General features: G+C 43.6%; 1 protein-coding gene across 1 annotated transcript in view; it reads right to left on the bottom strand.

Annotated features, from left to right (window-relative positions):
- Nucleotides 1–15,098, bottom strand: part of SH3BP5 (SH3 domain binding protein 5) — a 225,354-nt gene that overhangs the window by 168,869 nt on the left and 41,387 nt on the right. Inside the window, exon 2 of the mRNA XM_085630638.1 lies at nt 14,339–14,401. Coding sequence (XP_085486764.1) covers nt 14,339–14,401 — 63 coding nt within the window. The remainder of the gene's footprint in view (nt 1–14,338; nt 14,402–15,098) is intronic.

Genomic DNA, 15,098 nt, shown 5'->3' with positions numbered 1-15,098 from the left:
ACTATCAATCGAGAGAGATACACAACATAAATGTCTGTAACACAGCATCACTTGCTTCTTTAACATACATTGCAGGTCCAACAGCCTCAGGGGTCTGCCTCTCTCCAGAGCTGGCTAAGCCTCACTTCTAGAATGGTTGTTAGGCTTGAGGAAGGCTTGGGGTACAGATAAACTTGGGTATTAAAACATGCAACACTTGTCTTATCTCAATTAGGAATTCAGCAATAAAACATAAATTGATTTCTCAACACTGTGATAGAAACACCTTTGACGATAGTCTATCGTAGTCGATTTGGTAACCCTCCAGAAAATACACTTTTCCCAAACCGTCAAGGGCTGGATTTACACCTAAAGTAAGTATGCTGTCCTTAAATATTTTGGTATATTTCTAGGCCTCCCAATCCATTTTTAGGGGAAGCACTGAAATACAGCCCTCGCTTGGAAGCACAAATTTGCAGATAACGTTTTACAGATAGAACACCGGCAATAATTGGTTAAACAGCGAATGATACTCATACTATTGTCCGATTGGGATAGTATCAGCCCTCAGATGCTCCTTTGTAATCACAACTCACTCAATTGTTTTCCACATGGGGAACTAGAGCCCATAGTGGGACTTCGATCAGCGCAAGACAAGGTGGTGCCATTCGGCTTCCGAAATACAGTTTGTAGAGGAATCCAGTGTCCCTACTGCCCAGATCTGGTCAACTAAACTATGCCATGCTGATCAATAATTGATGCAAGTGTCTTACCGTTAGGGTATTTGTTGCCCTGACCAATAGCCAAAACCAACAGTTGATGGACAGAATGCAGAACAATGTCATACATTCACCCCAGTACAGAGATCTGGGCCTAAATCCATCGATTTTTGCTCACCATATCATTCCAGTTTGAACCAAGCCGAAACCGGTCCTAGGATGCTTGTTACGGGACAGGGAAGACATGGCTTGGCAGTTCGGGCTGGACTGTTCCCATGAGGCACAGGGTCAAGACTGATTTGCATATGGCCATGTGGAACTGGGGTGGCATGGTGACCAAAATAACGATGGATTTAGGCCCAGATCTCTGTACTGGGGTGAATGTATGACATTGTTCTGCATTCTGTCCATCAACTGTTGTTTTTGCATTGGTCACCCCGAGTGGGACGGGTATGCTCAGACGTGAGTCCCGTGCTCTCCATGCCACTGCAATCAAGCTATCCTGGCTGAAGAGGGGTGAAACCCCAAAACCGGTCCTAGGATGATTGATTCCGGTCCAGGGAAGACATGGCTTGGCAGTTCGGGCTGGACTGTTCCCATGAGGCACAGGGTCAGACTGATTTGCATATGGCCATGTCTGAACTGGGGTGGCATGGTGAGCAAAATAACGATGGATTTAGGCCCAGATCTCTGTACTGGGAGTGAATGTATGACACTGTTCTGCATTCTGTCCATCAACTGTTGTTTTTGTATCTGACCAATAGCCAGCCCCTCTACAAGTCAGTAGGTCAGTTTGTTTCATTTGGATGCTCTTTAGATGGCTCGCGTACCGTGGAGGTCGGTGAAAGGATATGCTTTTCTATTGGTATTTTGGTCTGGGATACCAGGTGTTTGAAGTCTGTATCATTTATATGTCCGAACTGTTGTCTATTAAAGATTACACTTGGAAACTGGAATTTATTAGGAGTGTGCATGTGGACTCACACTGAGAGGCTGTTTTTTTTTTAACCTGCTGGCCTTCACAAAGTTGGTAAAGCTTTCTTTTATTCATTTAAACAAAATGCAAAAGCATGCAAACCCTGTGTTTACTAGAAGATTCGGCAACAAATTTGTTTGCAGGAAATGTTTACAGCAGAAAGCTTTTTTTCGAAATAGAAACTTTGACTGGCAAAGTTATGCGAAATCATTTCAAGATAGCATTTTCATGAAGTTGTGAAATGGTGAACTTTGCACAACTCTGTCAGCGGATTTCAAATTCCACACAGCCCTGGTGTTTTAAGCACAATGCAATGGAGGCAATGCAACGCAATGGAGTTGCTGCTGTCTGGGCAGCAAGCTTCTTGGAGATTAATGATGCAGTTGTGGAATATGTGAAGTTCACATAAATCACAAGTGCACAAAAAGAAGGAATTAAATCAAGATATGTCATTTAAAAAAATGACGTGGCATTCTGGCTCTAAAAATCTGTCTGTCTGCAGATTGGAGGGAAAGTCAGATGGGACCCATACCCTGTGGATTTTAAACAAAACTACACTATAATTTTAATATGAATTTTGTATTTTTTTTTAAGTAATGGACAAAGCGGAAATACATTCTATTACTACTGTTAAGAACTGCTGCCCTAAAGCTCAAAAATAAATAAACCATTTTAAAAAGCGACTAAGAAGCCTTTTGACAACCATAGCCATGTAGGTAGCCTGGTAGAGACTCACATCTGACCAATCAGAATGTGGCCTGTATTTAAAGCGGTTTATATTAACCTCAAATAAAAATAAAAGAGGTTTATTACTGCTCTAAAGGATGCTCCTTGGTTTATTTTTGTTGTGTGTATAAGGTCTAGTGCTGACCCAGCTTGAAGGGCCATCTGAGGGCTTTACAGAGGAAATTTCTAATGCAGGAGCATTTTAAACAAAAAGTGGCTTACATAAGTAGAACAGTATTATATGTGCGTGCATTATGTGATGACAACAAGTGTTTGGGACAATGAATTTTGCAGGTGGGTTTAACATAAACACATTGCATACATTTACACTTTAGAGCACAAAGAAATAAAGTGATTTACCCAGGATCATGCAACTAGATCAAGTGTGGAAGCCTAGATTAGAACCCTGGTCTCGGATTAACTATGTCAGCAAGTTAACCACCAGATCAAATCTCCTCGCGTGACTTGGAAAATGAGCCTTTATTTACACCAACCTAATCTTATGTTTGTTTTAAAAATGCATGGCCATTTACTTGGGGACAAAAGTATTTAAAAGCTCTGTTCAGAAAAGCAAAGCAAATATCTAGAAAGGCAGTCGCTGCTTAGGTCATTAGGGTTTTCGCGCGTAGTCCAGCCAAACTGAACACCACCTTAGTCTTCATAGAGACAATTATCCTGTAAGGACGTTAGATAGCCGAGGGGTTAAACTGTGGTCGTTTAATGTGGTTAAAGTAGTTGCAAAGAGGCATGCATCAGAAATATGGAAAAATTGGCAGCAGTTGTGGACCGCGCCACCTGTTTGATGACCATAAACAAGATGTGAAGCTGGGAATGAAAAGAGGCAGGAAACTAGCAAGGAGAGTGGAGAGACGAAGAGACAGGAGTGAAACAACAAGCATCAAAAGTGCCTAGAGAATGAAGTGCAAAGTTTTAGAGAGTAACACTGAACAAGAATCAGTCATAAAGATGGAAGAAAATGCGATCTTGTAGTAAGAGTGCCACAAAAAGAAAAAAGATGTAAATCATTTCCTGGTATGCTAACGCTACACATAATGGGTGCGACCCTTGCATGCGAGGGCACCACGCGTGGCACATGATGGATTCAGCGCATGTACACCATGCCAAGTGCTCCATATGCAGGCTTCACCCACCCATAGTATATCAAAGGGGATTGAAACCAAGATCTTTTAGTGACCACAAATTTATTCGAACACTCACCAAGGCATTGGAAGGTGGAGTTCTACTGGGCTCCACAATGATTCCTCTCATATTTTTAAAACATATGTGCCTGACTCCCTGCGGTACGCTGGCCCGGTCTGTGGATTCACATGAAGATCCGTAGGCAGCGGTTTTCGACTCTCAGGAGCGTGTGCTAGCGGACAATACCTGGATACACCTAAAGTTTGAAAGTGTGATTGTTGCTAGTGTAGTAATGGAAAGTGAACAACACTCTGCAGTGGTAAATTTACTTTTGTGTATAGCAACAGGCAACAATTCACGGATGGCAACTGACGGGGTTTGTTTGGTTCGGAAAGCTCATATGTCAGAGAGCCATGGGGGTGACAGGGGGCACTTCCCCCTCCCCCCCTGGATTTATCACTTTTCCTTTAATGACTATGTCCTTGCCTTAGACAATGTCAAAAAGGGTTGGAGGATGGATGACGTTAAAATTATGCCCACCCCCTATCCCCCCTCAAAAAAGTTCCCGCGAACGCCCATGGAGACAGCGTTATTGTTTTGATAGAGAATACACCAATGGCTAAACAGAGCTAACTATTCCAATTTGAATGACAGAGCAGAATGAGCTAGGATTGCCCCAGGATTGCTAGATTTCTTCATGACATTGCCGGTTACTGCATGAGGTGAAATCATGAAAGACTTCCAGCCCAAAGTAGATACCTTACTCTAGAAGAGTAACAGGGGGAAGGTTAGACTTCCAGCCCAAAGTAGATACCTTACTCTAGAAGAGTAACAGGGGGAAGGTTAGACTTCCAGCCCAAAGTAGATACCTTACTCTAGAAGAGTAACAGGGGGAATGTTAGACTTCCAGCCCAAAGTAGATACCTTACTCTAGAAGAGTAACAGGGGGAAGGTTAGACTTCCAGCCCAAAGTAGATACCTTACTCTAGAAGAGTAACAGGGGGAAGGTTAGACTTCCAGCCCAAAGTAGATGCCTTACTCTAGAAGAGTAACAGGGGGAAGGTTAGACTTCCAGCCCAAAGTAGATACCTTACTCTTGAAGAGTAACAGGGGGAAGGTTAGACTTCCAGCCCAAAGTAGATGCCTTACTCTAGAAGAGTAATAGGGGGAAGGTTAGACTTCCAGCCCAAAGCAGATACCTTACTCTAGAAGAGTAACAGGGGGAAGGTTAGACTTCCAGCCCAAAGTAGATACCTTACTCTAAAAGAGTAACAGGGGGAAGGTAACTGAGTGAATCGTGACAACGCAAAGACTAGGGGAAGTTTAGTATTCGACAACTACAAAAGACAATATTAGGCGTCTATTGTAAAGTCTCTGGGCCTGATTTCGAGTTCCGAACCTGTGGTGGAGGTGTGTGGCGGTCGGGGGCCGCCGCATTAAGAGTAAGGCAGTTGGACCGTGAGTGGACTGCCACAGCTGCCAGGGATCCGCAATCCCTGGCACTGGTGCAGAGGTCTTGAGGCAGCAACTTTCCTCACTGCAACACTAACCACAGCGGTGAGACTGCATTTGTTAGGGTGATGGTGATGAAACAAAGGGGGCCTTACAGGGCCCCCTGGTGCCTCATGGCCCATGGGATGCATAGAGGAGGGCACATGGTGTTCCACCCTGTGTGCATGCACCCCTTTTCCTGCACAGCATGGACTTCACAGTCTATGCTATGCAGGGAGAGACTTTGATGTTCCCATTGCGGTGCCTTTTTGAAAGGCACCATCATGGGAAGATGAAAGGACCGCCCGCCAGACCAGGAGAAAACTCCTAATCTGGCAGATGGCCGAAGGACAAGTTTGGCGGTACTGGAGCGGGGTGGTGGCGTGCTGTCCCGCTCCACATTGCCAAACTCGTAATCAGACGTTCTGTTATTAATGTATGGAACAACGCCTGTTCCCATTCTGTCTGGTACATTGGAACTTACAAATCACTTTTGCATTCAAATGAGAGACCTTGAGCGTGGCGGAAAAAAAGCATGACAATTCATTACTAAGAACGTATATCCGGGTGGCACCACCAAGTCCCCTATGAAAAAGAAGCAGACTAAGCTGGATGAAAGAGAAAGATTTACATATTGTCAAATAAAGCTTTTGGTGTGTAGCTCGAAGAGTAAAAAAACAAAAATCAAGCAGAACAGTCATGGCATTTGGAAAATCCATCAGTGCCGCTGTAGGAAAGAAAGAATTAATTTCAAGCACATAAAAGATCATGCTTGCGTCCATGGAACATTAAAAAGCGTGGCAGCTGGATCTGAGGCAGGCACAGATAAAAAAAACTGTGGTCTTATATTTGGAGGGGAGGGAAAATGGAATCAACATAGATGTGGTATGTAGAACCTGTACAAAAATACAAGATGGTACTATACACCTGCTAGATTGAAAAGAAATAGATCCTTGGAAGTCCAGCCGGTGCTGGAGCAGGCATGGCAGAGTAGGAAATGACCACTGCATACTGCGGTAGTGTGTGAAAACCAGACAATAGTGGCACGAACTAGGCAGTATTGACAAATCCACTGGAATTTTACCACCAAGGGTGTATAGATTTTGGCCTCCCTGGAGCAAAGTTACCAGCTAGGAGGAAAGAGTAGTCCTCTGAGAACACATTTCTTAACAGCTGCAAAGCAGGTGGCAATGTCTCCATGGGTGAAGGATAAAGCACTCCCAACTTTGATGTGGAAAGGAGGAATTTTTTAAAAACCATGGCAATTTAATGGATCATTTACTCAATGACAGGACTACCACAGAAGTTGAGTGCTTGGTCAAAATATTTATTTGGCAGCGGCAAAACAGTTTTCCGTCAGAGGTAGCTGGTTATACAGCTTCTGTTTATGGAGGGTTAAAAATAAGAACGATAAGGGAGAGTTGGTTTGATAGGGAGTCAAAGGGTCCAGAGAGTGTTCTTTAATCGGAACATTGATCAGATGATAATTGTTTCCTGAAAACATATATTAAAAGCAGATTGAAAATTGTGGGGCCTATTCACAAAGGCACTTTGAAGTATCTAAAGTTATACTCCTACAGTACATGTTTACATACTCTTAAATGTCTTTGTGAAATATAAACATACAAAATGGGCATAAAACATGAATATTCATATGCACTTCTACTAATAGAGAGTTGGACCTTACATGGCCGGATTCCAAAGGCGTGTTAGACTACATAAAAAAGTACTTCTTCCCACTCTCATAAATGCTTTTGTGAATTGATCCCAAAAATGTTGTGTATACCAGTGCTGAAACCTAATACCTGTGCCATCATTAAAAGGCAATCACTTGAAACATAGGACAGCATGGTATATGAACAAGACCAAATATGGCTGCATGCGAATCCTGTTATTGTGTTTAGTAACTTGATAGAGGTTTGCGGTCTTTGCACATTCATATCCTCCTAAATTATTTTTGTTAACATTTTAAAGTGCATTTATTTATAAGTTTTATCTTACTGAGAACATTAGTGTGTACCATCACCGCGAATAACACCCTGTGTTTCTTGATATGGTTTATGGTTGGCGTCCATCCTTATTAGTACCATTTATGGCAGTGTATATCTTTTTTCCATCATTAAAACAAATGTATTTGTATTTTGCAGTGCCTTTTTAACAATGGTCTTTTATGTATTGCAATACTGTGAATAAAGATTTATTTGACTTTCAGTGCTGAAGCCTGTTCAACGTGTAAACTGTGGAACTGGTTTTGTGTTATGTGTTGCACTCTTCTTACACTTCAGGACAGGGCCACACATTTTGATGCAAACATATTTTTTTCTCTGATCTCCTGGTGCTGAAGAGTGAGATGGATGTATACACATAAAATGATGAAGCTGAGCATCTGCAAACTATACTGGACCATATCAATGTGCAACTGTGTTTATTTCTCTGTGTGGCCAATTTTGAGGAGTGTGTGGAAATTATATCTATATATAGCCATATCAATTTAAACCCATCCGGAACTACAAATGGGTGGCAATATGTGATTGAGAAAGTGCTGCAACTATAAAAATCACATAATCTAAAAGTACAAAATTGGCACCTTCAAAGAGCTGCTGAGGTTAAGCAACGTACATGTGGTTTCCACACAAGAGCAAATTCCACAGAGTACTTTTCTGATCCCCCAAGAAAAGAAGCAAATTAATCGCTCCACTTTACTGTGGCAAATGTTTTAGACCTGTACAACCTGACAAGATTTTTTTAAAGGTTCTTTTTTTCAATAATTTCTGACCCAGAAACACTTCTAGTGTTGTTATGTACTTTTGTGATTAACCCAATAAATTTATATTTTTTTCTCAACGCACTTGGTCATGAGCTAGTCCTCTGCCTGAGGCCACTGATTGAGGGCAACATTTTGAGTTTTGGAATAATTACCGAAATAAACTTGGATTTAGAGTCACAAATCCCAAACCCTGCTTCACAACATCATGATTTCAATTTTTTCGCAAAATCCTAAATTACATAATAATCATTTGCCACAATTTGGGATTTTTCCTTTGTACTAAGTTAGACCTAGGAGTGGAAACATGAGTGCTCCCAAGAAAGAGACATGGTGGTGTGCATAAGAAATCTGGCAAATACCCACAAAGTTGGTAATGGATATTCACAAACCTTCTCACACTCACGTGTTGAAACCATTAGGAATAGATGGGCCATGTATGTGTGAAAAATAACATTAAAACACCTTTTTTCCAGCATGTGTGGGAGAAAGGGGTTCTTCGCAAGGAGTACCTTCTCCCTGGTGGAGACAAAAAGGAAAGATACTAAAAGTGATAATGCACATTTCAGACAAAATTTCCTCTTTGAGTGTGTGCCCTATCGTAAGGATTCAGAAGTACACATAACAAATCAACGATCTTTGTTTACGCAAGTACTCCATGTGGTTATTCTGAATCCTGAAATGTAAAAAGTCAATGCAGTATGCTGGAGGGAAAATACAATGAGTTTATTTCTGACTTTTTAAATGTTTGTGAAATGGCCCCACTCTTTGAACATCGCCTGCAAATTGTCTGCAGTGAGCTACCAAACACAGGCAATCCACAACGGAATCCTCAGAACCGCATTCCACAAAACAATACCAATGCCTAAATGAGGAACCAGAAACCATCCCTGAGTAACGGTCATCAGACTCCCTCTCTAACAACAACCCAGATCTAAGCTTACTGGCTTCAATTCTCTCAACTGGAACACTAACCAATACTAAGGGCCAGGTTACAAGTGACCGCCAAACCTGTAGTGGAGGTGCAGTGGCGGTTGGGGACCGCCACACCAGCGGTCCGAATGCCATATTACAAGAACTGCGGTCGGACTGTTTTGGGACCACCACAACCGCTAGGGATCCGCGATCCTTGGTGGGTTCTCGGCGGTCTGGGGAAGCAATAACCGCCAAGTATAGTGAGAGTTTCCCCACCCCCAGCCTTTTCATGGTGGTGAGCCCGCCATGAAAAGTCTGGGGGTGGGGAAAATAAGGTGGCCCTGTAGGGCCCCCTATAGCCCCAGTGCACGGGGATGCATGCAGAGAGGCACATGTTGTGCCCCCTGCCTGCATGTACCCCCTTTCCTGCAAGACATGGACTGCACAGTCCATGCCGTGCAGGAACAGCCTTTGGTGCTCCCATTGCGGTGCCTTTTCAATAGACAGCGCAATGGTACCACTGCGTCGCCCGCCCGCCAGACAACAAGGAAACTCATAACTGGTGCGCGGCGGCAGTCGACTTTGGCAGTCTGAGAGCAGGGAGCTGGTCTGGCGGCCCGCTCCAAAACCGCCTAAAACAGCTTGAGAAATTCCAACAGCTTCTACCATCAGTGGTGGAAAAGCACTAGATTTCCAACACACCTCACTCACAATATACAAGAAAAACACAAACATGGACAGGGCAATATTTTGAGCACTATGAGCTTCAACACACCTCTAATGACAGCAGGGGTATTCTACTGGTGGCTATCTACCAACCACTCCAAGCATATGAACAATTCTTCAACGCCAAGTTCAACTTCCATCCAAACTGTGCAATCTCTAAAGGACCCCATGTCAACAAAGGTTCATTTTAATCTCTGCATAAATAGAAATTTAAATGTCACTGCTCATAAGTAGTCACTTACTGTCAAACTTTGTTTTATGTCGTTAATACATGCCATCCACATGGGACGGCCAAGCATTAGACTGCATCTTCATGCACCACTTCCATGTCTCTGTTATTGAGATGAACCCACAGTTCTGGACCAACCACTTTCTAAGTTGGGAAGCCATGGAGATTTCAGCATTAAACAAAGGATCAACAAACATGAAGAGACTCTTCATCCCGCCAGAACACAGAAGAAAGGAACAACAGAAATCATTTGCCCAGAAAACTATAAAGGGCCCGATTCTGATGCGCGTTGGAAAAGCTTCCTGACCGAATCGGTTGGGAAATAGTTTCAGACCCACTTCGATCGGGAGAGTCCGACCGGCGGAGTACGATGCATTCGGATGCTTCCAGATACGATTTGGTTGGACTCCCATTGACTTCAACGAGTGCATATGTTCTTAACCGCATCATAATTGGCCCCTCGGTCGGGAAAACACGTCCCTGATCCGATTTGGAAGGAGCAAATGCCATTAGGAGGCCTTCCTAACCGCATCAGAATCAGGCCCTAGGTAGGAATGCTTTCCTAGCCGCATCAGAATCAGGCCCTAGGTAGGAATGCTTTCCTAGCCGCATCAGAATCAGGCCCTAGGTAGGAATGCTTTCCTAGCCGCATCAGAATCAGGCCCAAAGTGTAAAACCTATAGCCTCAAATAGGAATGATCTCTTAGCCTAAAAGACTGAGGCAACCCTAACTGATGAAGATTCTACCTTCCAAAAGAAAGATCTTCCTACTGCAAAAATAGCCATCCACCCCAAAATTTTAAAAAAAACTCCTGAAACCAACAGTTTTGCCTCAAAACTACATGTCGTGAAGAGAGAAGGGAGAAGCCTGGAAAAGACTGATTCAGTCGAATAAACCCTTATGCCAAACCTCAGCAAAGTAGTAAAAAGGCATGAAGGACAGTGATGATCAGCATAACTTCTGGCATTTGGACGCAACGCCTCAAAGAACAGAAGCTTTCACAGTAATTTAGTAAAACAAACCATACAATATGGGTAAAAATGTAATGCAGACACAGAAAACCACATCTAAAGCAAATTGCAGACAATATAAGACACTAGAAAGAACAAGCATTTGCAATGCAATAGGTCTCGCAGTTACACGAGTTAAAGCTATTGGCATTGTAAATGACAATGCCAATAGGCATTGTTATTTGCAATGTCAATAGCTCAAACTCGCGTAAATGCGAGACCTAATGCATTGCAAATGCTTGTTTTCTGAGCAGACAAAACCCATCCCCCCCGTGGCCACATTTTAATGGCTGCATCCTGTAGCCTGGGGTTGCTTTGAATATATTTACTGGGACTGATTTTAGTTTCCTCGCCGGCCCTGCTGCCGAGTGAGTATGGCATGGTGTGTGTAGCGTCCTCAGTTCTTTACCTGACGAGTCACTAGAGAGCCTTGCTGTAGAGGCCGTTTTATATTAATCATAATAGGAGTCAGTTACCACGGCCTCCTGTGCGTTAGATAACAGCACATAGAATTAAAAACATGCATTTGCAATGCAATAGGTCTCGCATTTACAGAAGTTTAAGCTATTGGCATTGTAAATGACAATGCTTTTATTTATGTTTTAAAAACCAGAACATAAATAAAAGGAATTGTGATTTACAATGCCAACAGCTCAAAGTCGCCAAATGCGAGACATGTTGCATTGCAAATGCTTGTTTTTGTTAGGCACAGGGTGATTAAGTGATTTGCCCAGAATCACAGGATGTAGAGCAAAGTTGCCGAGACACGAACCCGGTTCCCCAGCTGCGAGGTTAACCGCTCTAGCCGTAAGGCTACATCCTCTCCCCCCAAAAAGCTGCCTACTGTGCTGCCTCGCCTCATTCATGCAGCACAGCAGGATTTAATGAGGTAACTAGGTGTCACTTCACCCCAAGCCAGTATCATTAGCAGCCTACTCCTGGGTCTCATCACATGAGGGAAAGGAAAGAAAATAATTATATATATTTCTATATATATTCCATTTTTTTTTTGCCTAGTCCTTCTTAGACCATAATCCGACCCTGGCCCAAAAACTGTTCTATTTCTATGGCTGTGTCCCGGTTTTGCATTCTTTAACTCTAATCACCCTATCTATATAAATTTGACACAATTTGTTTAATGACCTGGCCAATAGGGCAGAGTTCAGAAGATTGCCGAAGAGCAGGGCATACAGGATACCAAGTGGATACCAAATATCACACAACACCGGCAACTCACATGTTGCTGGCAACCCCTCAAGTGACTCGCCCCTCCCGCGCCTGACCAACGAGAGTGCCTCTCGAAGACACACTCCTTCCTGACAGGGACAGGGCAGCGGGTGGCTCGCACTGTGCTGCTCTTGTGAAGTGTTCTGTACCAGAGTCCGCGTCTGTCCAGGACAGTCGCCAACGACTGAATACGCCACGCAGCTCTACCGCGAAGAGAGCAGCCATTTCCGGTTCTGCAGCAACAGTCGCGTTGGTTTCAGCTTTTCTTGAGCGATGGGCGTGCCCTCTTTTTTCAGGGCCTGGTCAGTTATTCTAACCAATAGTAGGGTTCCTTGAAACTTCAACCAACAAAGGACCTCCGTAAGACTACACGCTAGCTTGTCACTCCGCTCCAAACCTGCAATTGGTTACCTCACTAAGTTTTTATCTCTTTTGCGTTGCTTAAGCTTGGAAGCAAGGGAGAGGTAATCGGATATTTGAGGTCTTTTGCCCGGGGCGGAAGGTAAGACTCACGTTTGGAATTCAACTATTTTTGACTCCGGAGATTTTGCATGTAATTACCAAAGAGGGATAGAGTGATAAAAGAAGTTGCCCTTAGGTCCTGTTATGGGGAGCGGGGTACTTATTCACGAGAAGCAGTCAGCACCCCTACGAACTGCAGTTCCACATTCAGTATTTAAAACAAGATAAACAAGCCCGGCGGAGCGTGGGCGCGAGCGCTTGGGGGCGGGGGAACGGACCTTTGAAGAACAAGCGCGCACTGAAGTTGACGAGGAGGGAGTGGGAGGGGGGAGTGGGGGTGGGCACAGTGGTGCGAGACATCAAAGGGGCCGCGAAAGTGAAAGCAAACGAGTGCTTTCAGGCCTCCAAATGGTGCGCGCGCCCGGACGGCGCACATGCACTGTATTTGGAGGCCTGAAAAGCCACTGTTTGCACTTCCAAAACTCGCTTACTATAAGTCTCGCCAGAGCAGCGCTAAAGCGCTGTCTCAGGCGAGACCTAAAAAACCACTAGACTGCTTTAGCCACTGCATCACGCAAAGCAATGACCCTCTCTCATCTTAAGATGATAGTAGCAGTCCGCCATCCCAGCCCACTCTTACCTTCTGTCCTGTTACCTTCATTTAACAATCTGTGTATTGAGCAGACTACAACAACCAGACCATCACCTAGACCTGCTCCAGCTGGAAGCTAGCTAGGCAATCTCAAAAATGCAAGAGGCACCCGTCTTCTTAAAACCCCAGTGGATACAAGGTCAATATTATGTCCTACAATACCCACTTTTCCCTGTAAGGTCCTTCTGTCTGTCTCTTTTGAATCCAGGTCTCGTTGCATCCATTCTCTGTTTCCGCAGTGTGTGTGTCTGAATTCTGAGCTGGTGCGGGATAGGGAAAAGGTGCAACAAAAATAAAATTAAACAAATTCTGATGCTGACCCAGAGGTCGTGTCCAATGTGCACCACATGTTCAAATGGCTGTTCCCGGCTAACATCGTGGAATGGATAGTAACACAATGTATGCCAATATGGACCCACACTTAATGTGGGTCCCAATGAACGAGGTAAGAAGCGAATTTCTATAAGCAAACTCAAATGTAGCCGGCATTCTTCTATTTTGGGGCGTCCTTGCCATCTTTAACAAAGTACATTAGTGAATTGTGGTGACCTTCCAGAGACAGTGTCGGCCTTAGGTCAAAGCTCATGTCTGGGTAAATTCCTTTCATCCACTGGCATCAAAATATGAAACTAAAGCTTACATCACAGACATAAGCAGGATATCGAGTGCTGCCCTATGGTCTTTACAAATGCATGTTAACCATGTCAGCCACACCTTGAGACATCTATCTTTGACTGACAAAGGAATGTTTAAGGTGGCATTGACTTTTAGCCTGTGAAATTATTCAGAGCTTTTGTTTGGAATCCTTGAAGCAAAAAATTTAGTGTTTGTTGATTTTTATTGTTTCTCATTGTACTATCCCTCTCAGATGATTTTTGGGCAAAATCACTCAGTAAATGGCTGGCGGTGGTTGCTTAAGTGGGACATTTTTTATTGCATATGACAATTTCAGGTAGAACTAATGTGAATTAAATATTTTCAGAAAGCTATTTAAAAAAGCATTTGTATTTACCATTTATGTGTAAATCCTTAAAGAACATAAACTCTGTTGCCTAGGGGCTCTAATTGCGTTTCATCTGCAGTCAATCTGTGCAAAGACTCCTTGAAGCCTGAGAGCACACTCTATCCTCCAATCATTAACCACACGTGTTTCCCATTGGAATAGCCTGCTGCTTTCCTGCCAATAAGGCGCCGGCCGCCCATTAATAGAGGTTTCAATTACCTTCAGCTGCGCCACGCCAGAGCTGGGCCATGTGGCCTCGCGCAACCATCAATTACGTCTGCAAGGCGCATGCGCAGATATGAAGGCTAAGGGACTTGCCTCGAGTTCAGTTTCCCTTCGGTTGATGTCATCCGTGGACTGGTTCAGCTTCTCCAGCTCCCCCTTAAAAGAAGGAAAAACACAGACACGCAGCTGGTGTTAGCGAGTGTGAAATCAAGACACCCACCGCAGCAGAGCTGGGACGGGGTCCAGACATATTTTTATTACATTTTTGCAGAGTAATCGAGCACGTCTCAGAGGAGCCAGGCCCCTGGCTGGAATTTTAAATGGAAACAGACTCCCTACAATAACCCCCTCGCCCCCCCCCCCCCATATTTTCCAAAAGGTTAAAGGTCAATCCGGCATGGCCGGACTGCCCATGCAGTATTTTGAAAACAAGTCGAGGAAAAGTTTTTGTTTAATGAATGCTGCCGAGGATCGCTCTGGCGCACAGATTAATTGGCAGATAACACAAAGCGTGACCAATTATAGAAGAGACATTGACAAACCCAGGACGTTTAGCTTCGGCAAGCTGTTGTGATTGTTGCAATATTTTAATGCAAGCACATGCCACAAAAGTAATCGGAAACAGTGCCAATATATGATTGCAACAACAAATTAAAAAGAACACTCGCTTGTGGCAATTTTACTTGTGATGTTTTAAAAAATAAACGTTCTTTATGTCATGCATTTTATTATTAATATTTGTGAAAGACACAAGAATAAATCAGCACCCACCCAAGGCAGCTGCAATGTTACGATGTCACTTAAATACTTTATAACATCATGTTTGAAAAGGAGACAAAAAATAAGTCACCAT

This window comes from Triturus cristatus, chromosome 10 (assembly GCF_964204655.1).
Source record: "Triturus cristatus chromosome 10, aTriCri1.1, whole genome shotgun sequence".
Classification (NCBI taxonomy): domain Eukaryota; kingdom Metazoa; phylum Chordata; class Amphibia; order Caudata; family Salamandridae; genus Triturus; species Triturus cristatus.
This window is presented reverse-complemented; position numbering and strand designations above follow the sequence as displayed.